General features: G+C 39.5%; 2 protein-coding genes across 5 annotated transcripts; both read right to left on the reverse strand.

Moving 5' to 3' along the window:
* Window positions 1–716: 716 nt before the first annotated feature.
* LOC148299321 (cilia- and flagella-associated protein 36-like) lies at window positions 717–7,629 on the reverse strand. Its single transcript, XM_088276187.1, has 6 exons — window positions 7,408–7,629; window positions 5,455–5,531; window positions 5,153–5,353; window positions 3,378–3,493; window positions 3,034–3,289; window positions 717–1,964 (listed from the first exon to the last, which is right to left on the reverse strand). Exons 1-6 carry the CDS (start codon window positions 7,514–7,516, stop codon window positions 1,716–1,718), a joined length of 1,008 nt encoding a protein of 335 aa, XP_088132313.1. The 5' UTR covers window positions 7,517–7,629; the 3' UTR covers window positions 717–1,715.
* A 2,865-nt stretch (window positions 7,630–10,494) lies between these two features.
* LOC148299322 (uncharacterized) lies at window positions 10,495–21,083 on the reverse strand. Of its 4 annotated transcripts, XM_088276193.1 has the most exons (5): window positions 17,136–21,083; window positions 15,622–17,056; window positions 15,430–15,537; window positions 14,850–15,344; window positions 10,495–14,763 (listed from the first exon to the last, which is right to left on the reverse strand). In XM_088276193.1, the coding sequence occupies exon 1, from the start codon at window positions 20,962–20,964 to the stop codon at window positions 20,608–20,610; it is 357 nt and encodes a 118-aa protein (XP_088132319.1). In that variant the 5' UTR covers window positions 20,965–21,083; the 3' UTR covers window positions 10,495–14,763; window positions 14,850–15,344; window positions 15,430–15,537; window positions 15,622–17,056; window positions 17,136–20,607. The 4 variants fall into 4 exon arrangements, with proteins under 4 accessions (XP_088132319.1, XP_088132317.1, XP_088132318.1 ...); XM_088276191.1 differs by having other exon boundaries at window positions 10,495–15,344; XM_088276192.1 differs by having other exon boundaries at window positions 14,850–15,537.
* Window positions 21,084–22,181: the final 1,098 nt, after the last annotated feature.

Consider the following 22,181-nt stretch of genomic DNA (forward strand, 5'->3'; position numbering starts at 1 on the left):
CGGATCCCTTTTACAATTTACAATTTTTTGTTTATTGACACAAACCTATTACAATCCTAACAAATGATGAAAAAAAAACAAACTCACAACCTAGCACAAAATCCTAGTCACTACATAGTAAGACAACATGTCAAAAATTGTTTAAAATTGTCAATTGTTTAAATAAAGACTAGATTTTGAGATTTTTCAATAATAATTATTTATTTTGCATACAATACATATTGAGTACAATACAAATTAAGCCTAATTGTATATGAAACAAAATGAAATTATAAAACATACAATATTCGAAGTCGGTGTAAATAAAATGTGGCTAAAACCATTGATTGCTCTGAAGAAAAATGAAATTGCAAGGTTATAAAAGTAATCACCAGATATACATATGTATAATTGTGACATAATTATGGCCGTAATTTTTTCTTTATTTTTTTTCAACAATTTTATGTATTGCGTACAAGTCTATTTCAGAGAATGTGTATTCATTTATATAATAATATAAATAAGACAATTTTTTTTTACCATTTGAATATTATATTGTTATGACTAATTTTGAAAGCTACAGATGCTTCTATCTACGGGTTTGAATATAAACTGAGTTTGAGTTTATATTCAAAAGCGTAGATGGAAGCATCTGTAGCTTCTAAAACTAATTCTTCATCTTCTTCTTCATGAGCCCTCTGTCCTCCGCTGCTGGATATAGGCCTCTTCTTCTTCCATTTCCTTAGGTCGGTTGCAGCTTGCAGCCAGTTTTAACCCCCAACAGCGACAATGTCGTCAGACCATCTCTTTTGGAGTCTGCCAACACCTTTTTTGTTCTCCCAAAACTAGTTACACAATATAATACAATGTACTCAAGTGGTAAAAAAACAAGTGTTAATTTAGTCACAGGGCAGTGTGGTTTCACTGGGAATGTGTTAGTCGCGGCCAAAGGGTTAATAGTTAATATGTACGATTACAACTAGCCCTGCAATCGCAAGCAATTAGCACTCTTAGAGATGTGACAAATAGATAACTCTTACTTCTGTTTGTTATCCAATTGGTATGATATTTGTTACTTTATCTCGGTTTATAATTACTTCCAGCTTAGGGCAAATTATCAAATATATTAGGAGCTAAAACTATGCAAAACGCAGCCAAATTTGTTCGCTATTAGTGTGATTAGCTTTAAGTGATAGAACCCAAAAACCGAGTTAAGTTACAGTTGAACCACGGAAATCCAAAATCTCGGGAAATCCAGACAAGATTTTAAAGAAAACCATTTAAAAAACAAGTAAAGACTGGAGAACACATTTATTATTACATAAAATTATTATATACAATATATATAAACTTTGTTAAATAACTACAGAAAAGTTAATAAAGTATACAGTACTGTACCTGTATTGCTACTCAAGGCCTGTAATATTAGTTTGAAATGTAAAAGGCGCGTACAACATAACTGCTGTAGTGTAAAGTACTACGTATGTACTGTTTTACAAATTTCTCGACTGATCCAAACTTTTCCAAATCCGAACAGGCCACAGCTCCAATCAGTTCAGATTTCCGGGGTTCTACTGTATTTTAATAACTGATTTGAAATAAACAGTTATTTAATTCAATCGGCTATATCTATTATAATAAACACCATTTGCTACTAGGGGATACAGTCATGCTCTCATCGGTTATTGTAACAATGAACTGCGTCAGTCGAAAAATGTCAACCTTTTGAAAGAAGTTTAAGACTTTTCGACCACTTCGGAGCGCAGTCGCTCGGCCAAGGCCTTCCTGAGCTGCAGCGAAGAGTCCTGCGGCTTGAGGGGCTGGTCTCCGGCCAGGAGCAGCCGGGCACTCTGCGAGGACTTGGGCCGGGCAGAGGGGGATATATCCTCGCTCGACTCGGCCAGCTGCTTCTCGCGGATCTGCTTCTTCAGGGCCAGGAGCTTGTCCCTCTGCAACTTGAGATACTGCTGACGCTGCTCTATATCCTGCAAAGATACCAAATCAACAAAATTTTCGTATTTTTAGTTTGATACGTGTTATTACCTCATTAGCAGGCATCGATCATCATTAACACGTTTACACATTTTTACATTTATTTCGATAATTAACACACTTCGGATGAGAAAGGTATCTCTACCCATTCGGTCGATTGATGCTAAAGGACGGGAAGGGTATTTTTATCTTCTGTACCGGCCTCATTTCAAAGGCAGAAAAGATGGAATTATAGTTAACTAAGTAATTATCAAATCCCGTCACAAATGGTCCGCAGGCGTATAAAATACTAGTCTGAAATGTGTTAAGACTTTTTTATTCTGATTAAATATATGTATAGGTCTATTGTGAGCATCATAGCATCAAGAGTTCTACAGTAGAGACCATGGGACATGAAGAGCGAAATAGGCTGCGCTAGAAAAGATGGGTCGATGACATTGTCCTAATCGCGGGTAGTAAGCGGATCGAAAAATCCCAAACGAGAGGAAAAAATTTGGAGATGCCTGCATCCAGCATTGGAGAGACAGCTGACAGAGAAGAAGATAGGTCTATGGTATACAAACATGGTGGCTGCGCAACATTCGCAACTGGACCAGGATAAGAGGATGGAGGAGTTATTTTTACTTACTTACTTATAACCGGAGGGGAAGGGTGATCAGCGGAGGGGTGATCACCCTTCCTTCATGTATTAACGATCAAGATAACACTGGGTTTATATGATGCAGTGCCCTATGCACCATCGGGGTGCGGATAAGGGTTTGAAGAAGAAGAAGACTTATAACCCTTATCGGCCCCCAATGGTGCATAGGGCACTGCATCATATAAACGCAGTGTTATCTTAATCATTACTTACACGAAGGCAAGGTGATCACTCTTGCGCTTCAGGAACCAGTCCAGGGTAATATTAAATAAATATTACAGTGTAAAATCACTAATATTTATTTTTCACCCCCCCTGGGAATCGAACCCGGGACCTCCAGCATGGTAGCTAAACACGCTGACCATTACACCACGGAGGCGTAGTTTTTTTAGACGGCGCAAAATTGCAAAAGTACTACTTACTTCTTTTAACGGTTTAGCCGTAGAAGCAGGTTCAACTGTTTGCTTTTCACGTGGTGTTTCCGTGACTTCTACAACCTTCCGTTCCGACTTTATCATCTTATCACTGCTTTCGACTTCCTTGCTGACAATGTGCTTCTGGAAGTTGTCCAATGCGGACATGAGGGACTGTTTCTCCTTGTGAATGTCTTCAATGTAAGGTTCAGGGTTTGTACTCTCTTCTCCGGCAGATCTGTCTTCCACCTCCTCTAAACTCAACCTTAAAATAAATAAATTGAGTTATAAACGGAATGACACGTCCGGTATTTTTATAGAATTTAATATTTGGGAAGATTTGTGATATTAACTGTTTGACTTGCTCCATGATGACAGCATCCTGGTCATCCTCTTCTGGAGTCAGGGTTTGGCTGTGTATGTAGGAGTGAGGAACCACTCCACTGCGTTGTTCTATCAGCTCCAAGGCCTGTCAAGTAAAATTTCTTATTTCAGCATTATATTTATTCATTTATATATTTATTATTATTAATTTTTACAATACACGTGTTATTTTTTTATGAACGTCTCACTAGACAGAACCCGTGACGAGATGTACATTTGTTTTATAAAGAAAATATTATTTTGAAATTACAAATATTACAATATAAAATAAAGTTATGTTAACAAAATAAGTACCGTAGAACGGGGCTACTTGAAGTTTGATGTGTTACTTGAGCCCAGTGCAAAAAAAATATTTAGATCTGTAATTGGTCTATATTGTAGACCAAAAATGATCGTTTCGACATGATTCATTGTTTCCCTGACAGGTGACACTTATTGTCACGATATGTTCATTTATTTCTTTTAAATATGCTTCTTATGCCTATTTATTATACCTATGTTTATTGTTTTTTTTTTTTTTTGCCGTGTATTAGTTTTGGTTATTTAAAAAAAATGTTTTTGTTACTTTATTATTTGTGTTCCAGTCTTGTCAACCTTAATCTTATGTCCCAAAATGAGAAATAGAAATTACTCATCGGGAATATTATATGTATTTATGACTTATGTATGTAATATGTTTTGAAAAAATAAATAAATAAATAATTGTAGATCAAATACAGATTTAATTCTCTTTTTTGTACTGGGCTCAAGTAGCACATCAAAGTTCAAGTAGCCCCGTTCTACGGTACAGTTTAGTACAGTGGGAAATGACACAAGTATGCAACAATGATAATATGATGAATGATATTGTCTGCATTCAGGCAAAAACTGCAAACTCATAAATATTGCCATTGCAAAAAAGGCATAAAGGGCATTCCATAAAGGCATTACATAAAGGGCATTCCTTTTCTTCGCTCATTGCACAAGTACCAGATACGATTGCTCAAATTATGAACGTAATAAAAGATTACACAAAACCTGTCACAATCAGGTATGCCAAATACTTGAAAGCGGACAGGTTAGGAGTCGAAACAATCGGCGGGAATGTATGAGGAGATGCATGAACGTGGAAGAGGCGAAGAATGTTTGCAAAGACAGAGTCATGTGGCATTCTATTCTATCTGCCTACTCTTGCGGAAATCGGCATGATGGTAAGTTAGTTAGTTAGTTAATAAAAGATTAATGAAAAATTAGATGTGGTTACACCATTAAGTCTATACCCGGGGCTGGCACATATATACACAGTCTGTGATACCTTTGATAGTGGCTGGCATGTGTTGGGCGTACAGTTTGAAGCAGGGCAGCACCCGAAATTCAAACCTAAATTTGTGTGGCCTAAAATCATGATGATTTTTTGCTTAAACTTTAGCTAATTATTCATACTACTGACATCTGTGGAAATAATGACAAAGAAAATAAAATTATTCTATAGTTGTATACATACAATTATAAAAATTCTGAAATTCTCTCTGCCTCTGTGGTTACGTGGTTGACGTGTTTGGAACATCCAGCTACAATGCTAGAACTCCCAGGTTTCATCCCCAGTGGGGTAAATATAAATATGAGTGATTTTTCAGTCTAATCGAAATAAATATACATTGAATAAATTTTGACATTGGCGGGAATCAAATGCGCCAGTTAGTTATGTAGTCAAGTATCTACCCAACTAGTCCACTGCGCTGCCTAGGAGAAGAATTGTAGTTACCTGTATTTGCAGCTCCACATTCCTCTGTGCCATCATCCTTGTGAAGATGTTGTAATCGTTGGCAGCCCAGATCTGCTGGAAGAGGCGCTGATGGAAGTGTAGAGGCAGTCCCCCGCCTTCCCGGGACAGCTGGCACGCCGCCTCGAACTGCTCCGGGGTTATGCCCATGTCCTCCATGTACGAACCCAACATGAGATCCACCTCAAACATCATTCACAACACTTAATATTATACTCCAAAAATAACTACTAAAACAATGTGGAAATTGTTACAAAACTATATTATACATAAATACAACTTACTAAATTCTTGTACTCTTCATGGATGACTGTGTACTCTTGTTTATTGGGGATTTCTCCACTTTCCAATGGTTCAAATGCTACAATTATTATTTAGAGACATTTTAGTCATAACAAACAGTTTTAAAATTCAACATTTACATTGTAAATACCACTAATTATTCTATACTGTGACACGTGTTTCAATGAACTCAAATTATTCTTTTTCGACATCTCATTAAAGAAGAAGAAGAATATGGAAGTCTGGGCATTTACGGGGCTGACGACCGTCATAGGCTGGTGTAAGTGATCACTTTACACACGTGTAACATTCACCAATTCTACCCATTATTGACAACCACACTACTCAAATTCTTGGAAGTTCTATATATATATGAACCAATTTAGAAACCTTTTTCTTGAATCACTAGAACTTCACTAGAGACATCTATTGGTGAGATGTAAAGAAGCTTTTTACTAAGCAGAAACTCTTATATTAGTTCATACTAATATAAGAATATATGACCTCACATGAGGTCCGAATCCTGGATACATGAGAAACGCCAGAAAATATCATTTTCACTTTTATTACTTATTCTTCTTCATCTTTGATGAGATGTCAAAAAATAATATGAAAAAGAACTCCTAATAATTGGAGATAATACAGATTTGTGAATAAGTATTTGGACACACTCAAAATGTCGTAACTCAAATTATATTATATTATATAACACTGCATAAAAATTTAAAAAAAAAAAACAGAAATATTTGGGTTTTTATTATTTACACAAATATTTCCATTTCATACTATTTCTGTGAGCCTAAGCGGCTCATTATTAGAAATAATGATGTTGAGTACATCAAAGCTTGTTTTACTATCGAAGTGAAAAATCAATTGATTGTTCAATAAACAGTTTTGATTAAAACAAATTACATATTTTCTTTTTGACCCTAATAGAGTATCTTGCCGAATTCCATTACCGAGCTACTGATAAACCAAGTGTCGTCTCTTTAACGCCTGCATCCTAACAGTGTTGCTGTACGGATTTGAGTCGTGGCACCTCACCAAAGCTCAAAGCAAAAAACTAACAAGTTTTGAAAATAGATGCCTGAGGCGAATACTGGGTATAAAGTGGTATGACTTCGTCAGGAATGACGATGTGAGGAGAAGAACTCAACAGCCCCTCATACTGGAAGTCCTGAAGAGAAGAAGGTGGACATGGTTGGGACATGTACTTAGAATGCCACTTGAGGGTATCAACCCCTCGTGTCTCTTCTTCCAACCCCGAGGATTCCGGCGCCCCGGAAGGCCGCTGACGACCATTCACCATCTATACTCAGCGGAACTTCGAGACGCCGGACTGACCTGGGAGGAAGCCTGGCGCGTGACAGAGTGACTTGGAGACGTCTCGTGTTGGCCATATGCTCCACCTAGGGAGCGAACATGGAAAGAAGAAGAAGATAAATCTCTCTCATTAAGAGATTTTCAGAGGCAAAATGGCAGGATCTTAAGCCACCTCTTTTAAAGAGGTTTCACTAATGTCATATCCAGGTTCAACTGTATTTCTTTGTATCAATAAATTTATTGAGAAATCCATTTTGTATGATAGTGCATTTATCAAAATTACTAAAAATATGTATACACATCTATTGCTTTTTGTCATGTTTCAACGTTGATGGTTGGTAAAACCGTATTTGGTAAAACATTGATAACTGTAAAACAATATTAAAAAACAAATAACTTTAGAAACCCAGATTTTGGAATCTTGGAAAACGATTTGGTACAACAAAATGTGAAGGAAAAAAACAAACCTCGATAATAAATTCAAAAATAAAAAATTCTGTGACATTCCCATCAATTAATTCTTAAACATTATATCACAAAAGGTTCATACATATATATTAATATGGACTTTGAATTACTTTTAGGAATAACATTTTAATAAGTGATTTTATATTTATAATTGAAGTTCATACTTAGTGATTTTTCCTCTATAAATGTCTGCAGTGGAGCGTTCCATACCGGGCCGTGCAGGAACCCAACCAAGGAATCAAAAACCCAAGCGGTCTCCTCAGGGTTATCCATTAATTATCAACTTGACTGTCACAGATATAAAATCGAGATATCACACCAAATCACACAGGTAACCGTCACTGACTCTAATCACTGCAGATTTTGCCTTGTGATTGTTTTCACTTCGTTGCCATGATAACCATTTGACATAATGAACAACATATTTGTGTATTGTCTTCATTGAATCGTGAATAGATACAAAAATATATATGTGAACATACATGTAAATTTATTATGTAACAGGCTTTGTCGTATAATTATTGATCTACCTTTAAAATTTTACATTGAACAGGAACCTCCCTTCATTAATTACAAAACATTAATTATCTAAAACTATATATCAAACATGTGCACTTAAGAATTTTATCAACCAATTCACCAGGAATACACAGATCTTTTAGATACTCTGCAGGCACATTATGTATTGATTTATACATGAGTGGACAGCGTTTATACTCAACCCTTTTGGGCAAGCGTAACCAGTGCAGTAAGTGAAGTAGTGGGGAGATGTGACCGAATTTAAAAATTCCAAAAATTGGTCTCACTTCAGTCTTTGACACCAATTGCAGTCGAGCCATTTTATTGTTTGATAAAGGGCAGTGGTTTCCAAACTCAATAAGCATGTAAGCTACTTTCAGAAATTGAACTTATCTGGAGAGGTACCTATACAAATTCCCTCTTTATAGTTTTCATCGGCCCTTATCGTACCATACATAATATTTTTATATTAGTTTAAATTAGAACAGAAAATTATCAATAAAACAAAAAATGCATACTTTAAACAAAATAATAATTGAAAATAGGTGTGATTAAACATAAATGTAATAACAAAAATTTACTAGGCAAATTTAATATCCTATGCGAGCCACCGAAAAGCCTCGGCGAGCTACCATGTGGCGATCACTGATATAGGACATATCTTCCACACGATGACATTTTCACTGGCACAGATGAGAAAATATTTAGAGGAGAGAGTATATCGCTCACTCCTTTCAACAACGTCATGTATCAAAAAACTTGATTTTTCCTGAAAAGATCGTTTTTAAAGTTTAAAAATATAATAAAAGGTATTAAAAATAAATATCAACCCACTTATTGAAGTTTTTACTGTACAACAGATCTTTTGAGGTAAAACCTGAATGCTTTTTCTCCATTTGAAAAATATTTAGTATATTTTTTAAAAATAATTACAATACCTTCTGTGTGTGATGTGAGAAGAAAACACACATTGAACCAACAAAAACGTATTTGTATAGGAGTAACCATTTTGAAAAATGTTAACAATGAAAATTATTCATTTGGACACATAAATCAAATTTTATTTTCAATTTTATTTTAAATAAAAGCAATTTATCAATGCTAGATTTGAGTTTCTTTTCACTTACTTAATTTTTCTAAATCTATTTCATCAGTTAAAGTTGCACAACTGGTTTTAAAAATTTTTCGAGATTACCTTAAATTGGCGATGCTGAAGAGCGTGCAAATGGATATAGTTCAGTTTTTATAACAAGATGCATGACTTGGCTCATAGATAATACGCAAAAATTTTGTAGATATCGCTCACTCCTTTCAACGTCATATATCAAAAATCGTAAATTTTCAGTTGTGCATGTTTTCGGAATGCCCAGAAAATGTACTATATCCCAGCAAAAGAAGCATATTTTTAACTTATTACATATTTGCCCGCTACAGGGCAGAAAGTATTGTTTTTGCATTTTGAAGAAGAGGTATTGTTAAATTTTTTTTTTTTAAATAAACTAAATATTTTTCAAATGGAGAAAAAACATTCAGGTTCCACCTAAAAAGATCTGTTGCACAGTAAAAAGTTTAATAAGCGGCTTGATATTTATTTTTAATACATTTTATTATATTCTTAAGCTTTAAAAACGATCTCCTGAAAAATTTTTGATATATCGCCCACTCCTTTCAAGAACGTCATAAATCAAAAAACTTGATTTTTCAGGAGAACGTTTTTAAAGTTTAAAAATTTACTATAAATACACAATTTATTAAAAATAAATATCAAGCCACTTATTGAACTTTTTATTGTGCAACAGATCTTTTTATGTAAAACCTGAAGGTTTTTTCTCCATTTGAAAAATATTAAGTATATTTAAAAAAATAATCAAACAATACCTTTTCTTCAAAATGCAAAAACAAGATTTTCTGCCTTGTAGCGAGTAAATATTAAGTTAAAAATATGCCGCTTTTGCTGGGATATAGTAAATTTTCTTGGCATTCCAAAAACATGCACAACTGAAAATTGACAATTTTTTATTTATGACGTTCTTGAAAGGAGTGAGCGATATGACATTGTTGAAAGGAGTGAGCGATACTGTATATCAAACATTTTAACACATACATGTACATCACTGGTTTAAAAATATATTCGTTATACATGACTGGTGGGAATACTTACGTTACTTCAGCCTTCTTCTTGTGTCCAGCATCGAACAAAGGCCAGGAGGCAGGAGGGATCCTGGACTTCCAGTTCCCTGTTAGACGCATCTCTCCTAGTGCAGGCCCACCACTTTTTAATATCATCGAACTATCTTGTCTAAGGCCTACCCATCCCTCTGCATCTGGCCTCCAGTCAAGCACTTTCATCCATCCATTCTCAAACATACGTACCACATGACCTGCCCAGGGTGGGAAGCTATTCATTAGGCTGTTAAATCCACAAGGAATTGTCATAAATGTGCGCATGACACTTACCAATACTCTGCACATGTAAAATTGCTTTGCAAAAGGGTCTACCATAAAGAAATAAAAAAAATTATGCTTCTGCACCAGATCTGGAAACGCCGTGGGACAAATTTCAATAGTACTCTGTACTGCTGAGAAATATTAGAGCACAGGTCCATTTAAGTAAGGATGGTGTATGTAAGAAATGTATTTTATTTTGCAAATTTTGTCTTCTGCATTTAAGGAATAAAACTGGTCAACCACTTCATTTATGTTATTTCAGATGAAAGGAATAATACACAAAATAGATTATAATTTGTTTTTTTATTAAAAGATAAAATTTAATAAATAAAAATACTAAATTTGCATTAAATCCTTGTTTACTGTATAAAATGAGTCGTAAAAATAAATTTTAAAAAAGTACTATAAATTACGATTATAATTCTGTAGCATAAGTACATTACATTAATTTCATGGTATGAATATCACACAGGGGTCAGTTTAGCATCATAAAGATAGAGAAGCATCTTCGAAACATCACAATAGTGTCATCAGTAGTAGCCATCAATGAAATGGGAGTCAGTAGCATCATGTAGTGGCCGTCAGTGAAGTAGGGGCCATTAGCAGCACCATGTAGTCATCGGTAGAATAGGGGCATCAGTAGCATCATATTAGTAAAATACGAGTCATACAAAGTTAAATTATCATCATCATGTAGTAGCCATCAGTGAAACAGGGAGGCCATCAGTCGTAGAAAAATTAATCAGCATCATGTAGTAGTAGTAGCCATCGGTGAAATAGGGCACATCAGTAGTTGAAATAGGTCATCATCAGTTGCACCATGTAGTTGACATCCGTGAAAAAAAGGGCATCAGTGGCATCATCATGTAGTAATCGGTCATCGTTGAATTAAATATGACATCAGTTGTATCACATACGGGGTGATCAGTTGCATCATGTAGTGGTCATCAGTGAATTAAACAGAACATCAGTTGTATCATATAAGGGGTCATCAGTTGCACCATGTAGTAGTCATCAGGGAATTAAATAGAACATCAGTTGTATCATATAAGGGGTCATCAGTTGCATCATGTAGTAGTCATCAATTGCATCATGAAGGGGTCATCAGTTGCACCATGTAGAAGTCATCAGGGAATTAAATAGAACATCAGTTGTATCATATAAGGGGTCATCAGTTGCATCATGTAGTAGTCATCAGTTGCATCATGAAGTGGTCATCAGTTGCATCATGAAGTGGTCGTCAGTTGCATCATGAAGTGGTCGTCAGTTGCATCGTGAAGTGGTCGTCAGTTGCATCATGAAGTGGTCGTCAGTTGCATCATGTAGTGGTCGTCAGTTGCATCATGTAGTGGTCGTCAGTTGCATCATGTAGTGGTCATCAGTTGCATCATGTAGTGGTCATCAGTTGCATCATGTAGTGGTCATAAGTTGCATCATGTAGTGGTCATCAGTTGCATCATGTAGTGGTCATCAGTTGCATCATGTAGTGGTCATCAGTTGCATCATGTAGTAATCAGTGAATTAAATTGGAACATCAGTTGCACCACATAAGGGGTGATGACCCGTGATGACCCTTGATGACTACTGATGAGTAGCATCATATAGTGGTTATCAGTTAATTAAATAGAACATCATTTGCATCACATATGGGGGTCATTAATGCAGTCATGTAGTAATGTAGTCATTGTTGCCATCCAGGTCCGCCAGTCGCCATTCAGGTCCGCCAGTCGCCATCCAGGTCCGCCAGTCGCCATCCAGTCGTCCAGAGTTATCCGGGTCCGTCAGTCGCCATCTAGGGTCAACCAAGTCCGCCAATCGCCATCCAGCCAGTCATCCAGGGTCATCCAGGTCAGCCAATCGCTATCCTAGTTATTTTATTCCGCCAGTTGCCATCCAGGGTCATCTAGGTCCGCCAGTCGCCGTATGAGGTTGTCTAGGTCCGCCAGTCGCCATCCAGGGTCAACCAAGTCCGCCAATCGCCATCCAGGGCAGACAGTCGCTATCTTAAGTTATTTTATTCCGCCAGTCGCCATCTAGGGTCACCCAAGTTGGTAAACCACTATCCAGGGTCATCCAGGTACGCCATTCGCCGTCTGAGGTTATCTAGGTCCGCCAGTCGCCGTCTGAGGTTATCTAGGTCCGCCAGTCGCCATCCAGGGTCATCGAAGTCCGCCAGCCGAAGAGTTATCTAATTCCGCGTGTCGCCATCTAGGGTCATCCAGGTCCGCCAGTCGCCATCCAAGGTCATCCGGGTCCGCCAGTCGCCATCCAAGGTCATCCAGGTCCGCCAGCCGAAGAGTTATCTAATTCCGCGTGTCGCCATTTAGGGTCATCCAGGTCCGCCAGTCGCCATCCAAGGTCATCCAGGTCCGCCAGTCGCCATCCAAGGTCATCCAGGTCCGCCAGTCGCCATCCAAGGTCATCCAGGTCCGCCAGTCGCCATCCAAGGTCATCCAGGTCCGCCAGTCGCCATCCAAGGTCATCCAGGTCCGCCAGTCGCCATCCAAGGTCATCGAAGTCCGCCAGCCGAAGAGTTATCTAATTCCGCGTGTCGCCATCTAGGGTCATCCAGGTCCGCCAGTCGCCATCCAAGGTCATCCGGGTCCGCCAGTCGCCATCCAAGGTCATCCAGGTCCGCCAGCCGAAGAGTTATCTAATTCCGCGTGTCGCCATTTAGGGTCATCCAGGTCCGCCAGTCGCCATCCAAGGTCATCCAGGTCCGCCCAGTCACCATCCAAGGTCATCCAGGTCCGCCAGCCGCCGTCCGAAGCCGAAGAGTTATCTAATTCCGGGTGTTGCCATCCAGGGTCATCCAGGTCCGCCAGTCGCCATCCAGGGTCATCGAAGTCCGCCAGCCGCCGTCCGAAGCCGAAGAGATATCTAATTCCGCCAGTCGTCATCCAGGGTCATCCAGGTCCGCCAGCCGTCATGCAGGTCCACCAGTCATCCAGGTCCACGTGTCGCCATCCAGTGTCATCCAAGTCCGCCAGTCGCAATCCAAAGCCGAAGAATTATCTAGTTCTGCCAGCCGCCATTCGAAGCCGAAGAGTTATCTAATTCCGCCAGTCGCCATCCAGGGTCATCCAAGTCCACTAGCCGCCGTCCAAAGCCGAAGAGTTATCTAGTTCCGCCAGCCGCCATCCGAAGCTGAAGAATTATCTAATTCCGCCAGTCGCCTTCCAGGGTCATCCAGATCCGCCAGTCGTCATCCAGGGTCATCGAAGTCTGCCAGCTGCCGTCCGAAGAATTATCTAATTCCGCATGTCGCCATCCAGGGTCATCCAGGTCCGCCAGTTTCCATCCAGGGTCATCCAGGGCCGCCAGTCGCCGTCGCCATCACCAGTCATCCAAGTCCGCCAGCCGCCGTCCAAAGTTCTGCCAGTCGCCATCCAGGGTCATCTAGTTGCGCCAGTCGCCATCCAGTCATCCAGGATCATCTAGCTCCGCCAGTTATCTAGTTTTGCTAGTCCACATCCATTCATCCAATTCCGCCAGTTGCCGTTTGAAGCTGTCCAGGTCTGCCAATCATCGCCCAAAGCCATCCAGGTCCACAAGTCAACAATAAGGGGTCGTAAAGATCAGGGCTCCTCTAAATTGATCATTTTCTGATCAGTTTCTGACCAGTTAACATCCAATTATCTACAAGTCATTAATAATATCAAAAGGTAAACCGGGTCATCAGTCCACCTCCCAGGCAGACCGGGTCATCAGTCACAATCCCAAGCTGCAATGCTTATCCAATACTTTCTCCTCCACCCTCTCCAGCAACGATAGTTTGTAAACAATTTAGTCCTCAACATTCACTTTCCACCATTGTCCAGTATTGCATGTTTCAGAAGGATATTAAATGCACATATGTTAGGAGCCACCAAAGCATAATCACCATCCAAATCGAGGCAATTTCCACTATTTTAGCTCAGGGTAATTCCAACAATGAAGAGAAAGTGCACCTACCAGTCATATCCCATGCAAAGTCCCATTTAGGTCAACTTCCAGTGCTATAAAATATCAATTCTCTACCTAAAAGCGAAAAGATCCAACAAACCCTCCTCACAAAGCAAAACAATAAAATAAAAACAAACTGGAAAAGAAAATCTAATAGATTTTACGGGATACTTCATTTACAGCTATTCCGGTGATCATTCCGCGATAAACAGAACATTTAGGCTAACAATTAGCACAAACATATACCAAGTTAGCTAAAATTGTAAGGGTTATTTTGCATCCACAATAAAAATGCGATTCTCAACCTACCTCTCGAATAAATATGATTGCATACTCAATTTTCAAACAAAATCATACGATACCACTAGAAAACAATATCCGCACAGAACTCCACACCAGATTTAAGACAACTCTTGCTTTACATAATTGACGAGTATAGCTGTGCATCAGTGCCAATGAAGGCCTGCCATTGTAAGGTACATGCAATCCCGCGTTAAATCAAAATTCCACTCTATGTGACTAGACAAGCCAGCTTCATACACCAACAGGATTACAGATGTTCCCAAATCCAGACTATGTGACCAAAAAATGTCAGACATTAGCTTTCGCTGAAAACATTTACAGAAGTCTAGTATGCCAATGAAGATATCAGAAATAAAACAAATGATAATGATGAATGAATGATGAGAAATACCTGTGCAATATTACAATGTTTCCATTCCAGTGATAAGCGTTAACATAAAATCTGTCTACGACTTAGTACTATTTCTCTTCAGCAGGGATCCGCTACCCTTCTACTACCTGATCGTCCCGACTGGCAGAGAGTACTATTCCAAAATACTGAAATCAGAGAACCTCACAGCGCAGGGGGAGAATCAACACAAACGCCAACATTTTCCCAGAAATGTCTCATTGCAATACATTCAATACATGTCGCTTCCTTGGAAATGCCAATTGCAATCAACTACTTCAAATTATATGAAATAATCACTGCACCTTTTAGATTTAGAGGATGCCCACATTTTGTGGTGCCGTCAGAGTCTTGCGTTCTGTAGAATGCCCAAAAATAGCGTAGCTTCTCTTGTTACCATAATCTGGTTCCAACGAAGGCAGTCAAATCCATAGCCTCGTATGGTGTAGCACAGGCCTAACTATATAATTGCCGGGGAGATGCCAATCCTTAGTGTGTCTGAAACCAAGTGCCAAAATTGCCTCCACTGCAGAAATATGCACGCAGCTAAGTGCTGGATTGTTTCATTGCAAGGTAATAGTACCTTCACCGCTGCGACTTCAGATTGAGTCAAATAGACTACTACCAGACGCTCGCGAGTTAAAACCAGTTTAAAAGTACTTGACGCCATCCATATATTGGTGAGTGAACCCTAAAATGGTCAAGTTTCGAGAATTAATTTGACGCCCAAATGCCGCACCATTTCTTCCGGAAATCCCGAAGGATATCAGCTCACCAAGTTATCTATTTTGAATTCTGATATAGGCAGCTCCGGAGACCTCAAGATGCGGCGACACGCTCCCGGCGCCCGCTACTCTATCCCGAAGCCCCGCAGCCGCACCCGACGCCCGTCCAGTGTCCCTAAAAACCTGCAAACAAATAGCTACACCCGTTGCCAAATTTTTTGCAACATTTCATTGCCAATCTTTTTTGCAATGTGTCACGGAAATTCTTTTGTGACCAATTCTGCGATGTGTTGCCAATTCTTTTGCAACAGTCGCCATGGAAATTCTTTTGCGACTCAGGGTAGCTTTTTTTCTTTTTTTTTTGTTTCCTTTGCTGTTGCCAGTCTTGTCTTGTCTCGCAACGCCCATCATGTCTGCTTCCCGGCTTTCTTCAATCTCCATGGTCAGTCAGTCCAGATAAAACTTATGGCACCACACTCGCAGAAACCTCGCACATTTAGAATGTTTGCCGCTTATGACAAACACCAATGATCCATATAACCACAACTACCAAACACTTCCTCGGCACTAGAACTCATACCACAAAATAGCATCGGGAAGGGATGCCCAGATGTTGGATTTTCTCATTACTTCAGGGGGTAGATTGAATTCGGAAGAAATTATGTATTTGAGATTTCACCTACTTCTTTCTTGAACCATTCTTTAAGATGATCTAACCTAAGCATCATCGAGCCTCCTCGATCAGGAACAAAGTGTAGATTATATTTGACTCGCAGTTAGCATATCCAAAATTGTAATGCTTCAAAAGGCGGGTTGACTGATGAGATTTCTCTATACATTTCATCTTCGCTCTTATTCCAAATATCGGTAAATAATTCTTTTTTTTATAGGGATGGATTACTGAAAAAAAAATAACACCACAGGCAGCCAAAGTGGCCGCAGAAAAATCCTAACGATGTTTATTTAGAAGTTGCATTCCCCGCAGCTCGCGCTGACCAAAACTGAGCTTGTTGCCACACTTTTTTGCAACAAGCTATGATTTTTTTTTATTAGTCAATTTTCGTACAAATTAAAAATATTTTTACAAGATGACAAATTACATCGCATTGTAATAAAAAAAAAGGAATATATATCATCACTTTAAAAGTCTCGGAACTTTGAAAAATGATACTCTTACCCTAACATCACTTCCTATCTTCAAAGTGTTCACATAACTGCACAAAACTCTCATTCCACACCACGAAACATCCTCAATACTGCAGATTTACGGACTCCATCCTACAAATTTGTCAGGTAACTTGTGAAAGGTCGCCTCAGCTCGATATGTGAACTTAATACTGCCTCCGTTATTTCAGCAAAACCGCCGCATACTTCATTCATCAGTCAAATTAAACGGTAAACGTTTCCCAAGATATGTACTGCGATGTAGTGTATTGAATTAATTCAAGATGAATATGTATATATATTATATAAATATTTGGAATGCTGAAAACAACAAAATGAATTAAAATTTGCTTCCACGGACTTGGGGCTGACTAAGGAGCCGATTCGGTACGGAGCTTACCTTTACAGAACAGATTGTAGTCCTTCTTAGACACCATTTACAGGTAAAAATATCTAGATTTAGTATTATTATTTTACATTATTCCATGTACTTTTATCAACAGCTTTAATAAACTTCATTTTAGTTATCCTTCCCTCCGTAAATTCAAGTTTTCAACAATTATATACTATTTTTGTTAGCAAGTATCTTCCTCGGTTTTCAAACATTTTCTTGTTCTTGATTGAAGAGACCTTCCGATTATACCATCCTTCTAGCATTTTAAATCCCATATTCTCAATTGAAGACTGCGTGACTTAGTAGTTAAGACTTGTTCGCAAAACCGTCCACACTACACGCCGGTATCATCGCACATCCGGATAGATCTGCGATAAAAATACATTAGGGGCCCTAACAACCAACCAGAGTTGGCAACTTATTATTCGCCCCGCATGCAAAGGGGCAGATGTTTGATCGGTTTACGTAATAATTTGACACAAGGACCTCGAGTGAAGGCGTCCCGGGACAAGCAGGCAGCGGGATGCCACCAAGTGGAGATGTCACCGAACCTCTCTCCTCTCCACTCTGCCGGGGGCTGCCCGAACCTGCGACTGAACTCAAAACTACTCGCCTAACAACATTGCGAGCTACATAACTTACAATTATTTGTAATGGATTACAGAAACTGTACAACCTTGCCGTAAAGCGCTCGTTTCATTTACACGGATACCATAAGCACAGCTGTGCAGGGAGCTGTGTGCGCAGGGTTCTGTCGCACCGGAGGATACAGGGACACCGCAATGCGACGACTCGGCGTTAATGAAGCATTTCTACAGTGGATGGCACGAACGTTAAATGATAGCTTTCTCGGTTACTCTGAGATCTATCCGAAGCATTTTCCGCATCTGCAAACTGTCATAAGAACCATATTCCAAGGGGGGTGACCCCATTACGTCGGCAGGACACTACGGCCCGCAATATGGACTAATGATGTGTAAAGAGTCAAATTTTGTTATAGTTACGCAGTCTCAGATTTAACCCTCGTTTTAAGATTTCCACACGCCAATGCCGGTGCCGTGGTACACGTACTGCCAAGTCTCGACAAGGACATACCTTACAATTAACCTTCGCATTTTGGTCAACGCGCTTTTGCATTATTCAGACGGCTTCTGTAAACATTTGCAAAGGACAAGGCCCCATGCGGGCGGGTTAACTTGGCTGCCAGCAGACAGCTACTTCACACAGGTTGCATACCACACTTGTATATTTGCATCAGACTTACTTCTCGGGATATAAAGGCTAGGCAACATCGGTTCTACTCGCGTAACTGGCTCGAAGGGCCGAGGTCGCACCGTTCCGCCAGACTACCTGCAATCTTTAAAGAGGTAACGCCCTACTAAGGGCAGGCTAACGGCATATCGAAGTAGTGATAGAATCGGCTTACTGCAGTTTCATTTACTTTATTGTCGAAGCGCAAGATGACTCCTTATTTTACAACCATGGAACTATGCCGATAAAACTGACCATCGGATCCCATTTCTTAACTCGTGAAGTTCGTGAGCATACTTATTTCTGTAATGAAAAATCACAACACGTTGCGTCCCCGAAGGAACAGAAACTCGATATAGGATAAGGTCATAACCAAACCATCTGAGCGCAGTCTGCTATATTCTCTAATAATCCTCTCCCTCCACATTTTCAAAAGTCCTTATTACGCGTGTATCTCGAGGTCTTACAACCAGTGATCATAGTGTGCTAATTCTCTGGAATGATAAGCAAAACATGGTCCCGAAGAGCTTTACGAGGAAAGCCAAATAGCAGTGATTTATCTTCAATAAGGGTACTTGATAGGTTTACTCATAGTTTTCACGTCCTATTGCAGATTTACAAGTCAAGTGTCCCGTGTTTCGAATGTGGCAATGCTTTCTATCAGTGTGAGAATGTTTTTCCGATACTTTAAGGCGCTGCTCTATCTGAAATACATCCAAGATAAGGGGGGGCCTCACAGAGGCTTTAAGCATCCTTCTCGCATTCTTCCTTCGATATCTCGCACGTAACCGCTCCAATATTTCCTTCTCTTCATTTGATACTTATTTCATGTTACCTTCGTTTGCTTTTTACATTTAGGTGTTTACATATTCAGAGCTGTCCGGCAGACAAATGTGTATTCTGGTATTGCAGACCTGACCACCACCTTTTCCGGATCTTGAAACCGAGAAGCCCGCATCTGTGAGTATAAAAATAAATAATAATCCCTAACAGCCGCCTCGGGCTGACTCAATACTTTTAACTACAAAATATCGGATATACTTTTTATTTGAAAAACCTGTAGTTAGCTGGGGGATTCGTCCGGCACTCTACGGAAGAATGCTGAAGTCCGACAGGACCGCCCTCGGTTGAATTTTCGACCTACGACCAGAAAGATGAGCCCGCCAGTATTACATGCCCGCAGGAAATTTACCTCGGTAAACCTGCAGTCATTTGGCAGTTACAGCGACCGTGGAGCCAAATTTTTCTTATAATCGAGGGTGTCCTCGGAGTTGACCGCGACTCGCCGAGGATACTCTGAGACTCTGTAATGCATCACAAGAACACCACAGCTACCAGTTTGATGGGCAAGGCCCAAATATTGCACGACATCCAACATTAAAATGTAATGTTAATACTTGCTGTCTCAGAACACGCACGGTACGAGACCGGCAACGGCAAGCCGATAGCTTCTATCTGCAATAAGTAAAATTATCCCGCCTGGACTACGAGGCGGTCTGCAGACACTTCTTACGTTCCCGGCTCCCGGAGTACGGTAAGCAGCGCTGCAGAGAGCTGTCGCTGCACAGCACCCCACAGACTGGTGGAACGCCATTTCTAAACAGATCGTATAATGTTATGGTCCCTAACCCCTAACTCGACTTCAAACATTCATTACATCAAAGATATCTTTCAGTTCAACATCAAATTAAGTTAAGTGATCTTATTAAATGATATTCAACAATACTCTTATCGATCTCACGTAATCAGGTGTGGGGCTGAGATAAGGCGGAGTCGGTGGTGGTGACGGTAGCAACAGCGTCCGGGAGGCCTGCGCGAGCCTGGGCAGCAGCTGCGGCGGTGACACTCCGTCATCACCCATGAAAAGTTTTAAAGGCAACCAGATAAGTGTTCAAAAATAAATGAGGCAATTTTTTTTTCTCAAAATAAAAATTTATTTTATTAAAATTATTTACAAGCAGATTCAATGTGAATCGAAAAGTACATTAAAGATACTTGTTATCTGAAACAGATAGAATATAAATGCGAACGATACTTCAATCTACAAACCCTTGTCGGCGCCCCTCGGCGGCCCCTGCCCGTCGTGCCCCGCCGGCCTCGGGAAAGTGAGACTGTAAGCCAAAAAACATCCTTCATAGTCTCAAATCTAATTCACAGCGCAGTTATTTGGTATTCTAGGCATGATACCCGTAAAATAAACAAACAAAAGTGACTAGTTAAAGTTCGCCTATCTGGCGGCTTCGGGAATTTTCACATTGTTTAAGTTATTGAAAAAATTATCTATGCTTTTGATTTCTTCGTCCCACATGTCGGGCGCCGGTGGTTCTTGTCTAGCGGCGTCGCAGTCCGCCTTGAGAGACGCCTTCAGCCGCGCCCATCGCTGCGCACGCGCCCTCTGCTTCCGCATCAGCTCGTCCTCGGCCTTCCTCAGCGTCAAGGACAAAATGGCCACCCTCCGCAGCTCGCTTTTCTTCTGTCTCCTCGCTTTCACGGCCTTGCTCCTCACGCTGGATATCCACTTGGTCAGAGACTCCGTCTTTGTTCGGGAACTGCTGGCGTAGGCGTCCGCGGCAATGTCCGCCATCTTGTTGTCCACTCCCAGGGTCGGGTCAAAATCCAAGATGGACGACCGCAGATTACCCGACAGTTAAAGATTGAATACGAGAATAAACCTCCTCGGTATCAATATTTTAACAAACAGTTTAAACACACCTGAATCGTGTATCCTTTTCGGCTCCTCCAAGACAACTTGGATAACTAGTAACTTTCACAAAAACTTTTTTCAAGGAACACACTTGCGCAGTCTCACTGTCTCGAGCTCGGTTGGAAGGCGAATGATACGCGTCGGCCATTTTGTGTCGTATTTATACCATTTGAATTACTCCGCGAACCATTTTCAAGTAGTACCAATGAAATCATTAAAAATACCATAATTTGGACATTTTATTTCATCAATATGTGTTAAAAAAATATTGTAATAATACTACATACTTAAAATAAAGATTTTACAAAGATTTAACTGGTAAAATAAGGTAAAACAAAATTCGTCATCTCAGTGACGTCATAAGTGTACAGCTGGGAGTCATTTGAAATATGAAATATTTTATGAAATACTTTAATTAATGAAATTATCACTTACGCTGAATTCAGAATTTACAACAATGAATTTAATACAAATATAGTACAAATGAATTGTTAATGCTTATGCTAAATGAAATTCAGTAAGAAAACCACATAAACCAAAAAGGTATTAAACATAATATCATCAGAAATGTAAAGCATAAGGTAGCATTTTTGAAATCTTGTTAAATTTCGTAAACTAACTACTAAGTACAACATTTTGAGTGTGTCCAAATACTTGTTCACAAAATCTGGATTATCTCCTATGACGGTCGTCAGTCCCGTAAATGCCCAGACTTCCATACTCTTCTTCATGTTTGATGAGATGTCAAAAAAATAACTACTTAGTAACTAACCAAACAATCTCAATACATACACCTTTCTCAATTTTATCGACAATGCTTATTCTTTCCTTATGGCTTGCATTCTTTCCTTATTTCACTATTCCAACATCTATCATACATTGTTTTGTCGCACATTCGTCTGAAGGATCATGTAAAATTACGTGATGAAAATCTCACATACCATTAGATTAAGTTTTTTTGTGTAATTCGCTTGAGCTATGTTATAATGTTATTCGTAGTATTGCATGCTTTTTTGTGAATATTACTAATAAAATAAATTATATATGTATAATAAGACTCCCAGCTGTACGTTGCATCAATAGATTCTAGAAGCAAT

Source organism: Brachycentrus maculatus, unplaced genomic scaffold, assembly GCF_059751285.1.
Source record: "Brachycentrus maculatus isolate JH-2025_06_01 unplaced genomic scaffold, ASM5975128v1 h1tg001184l, whole genome shotgun sequence".
Lineage (NCBI taxonomy): Eukaryota > Metazoa > Arthropoda > Insecta > Trichoptera > Brachycentridae > Brachycentrus > Brachycentrus maculatus.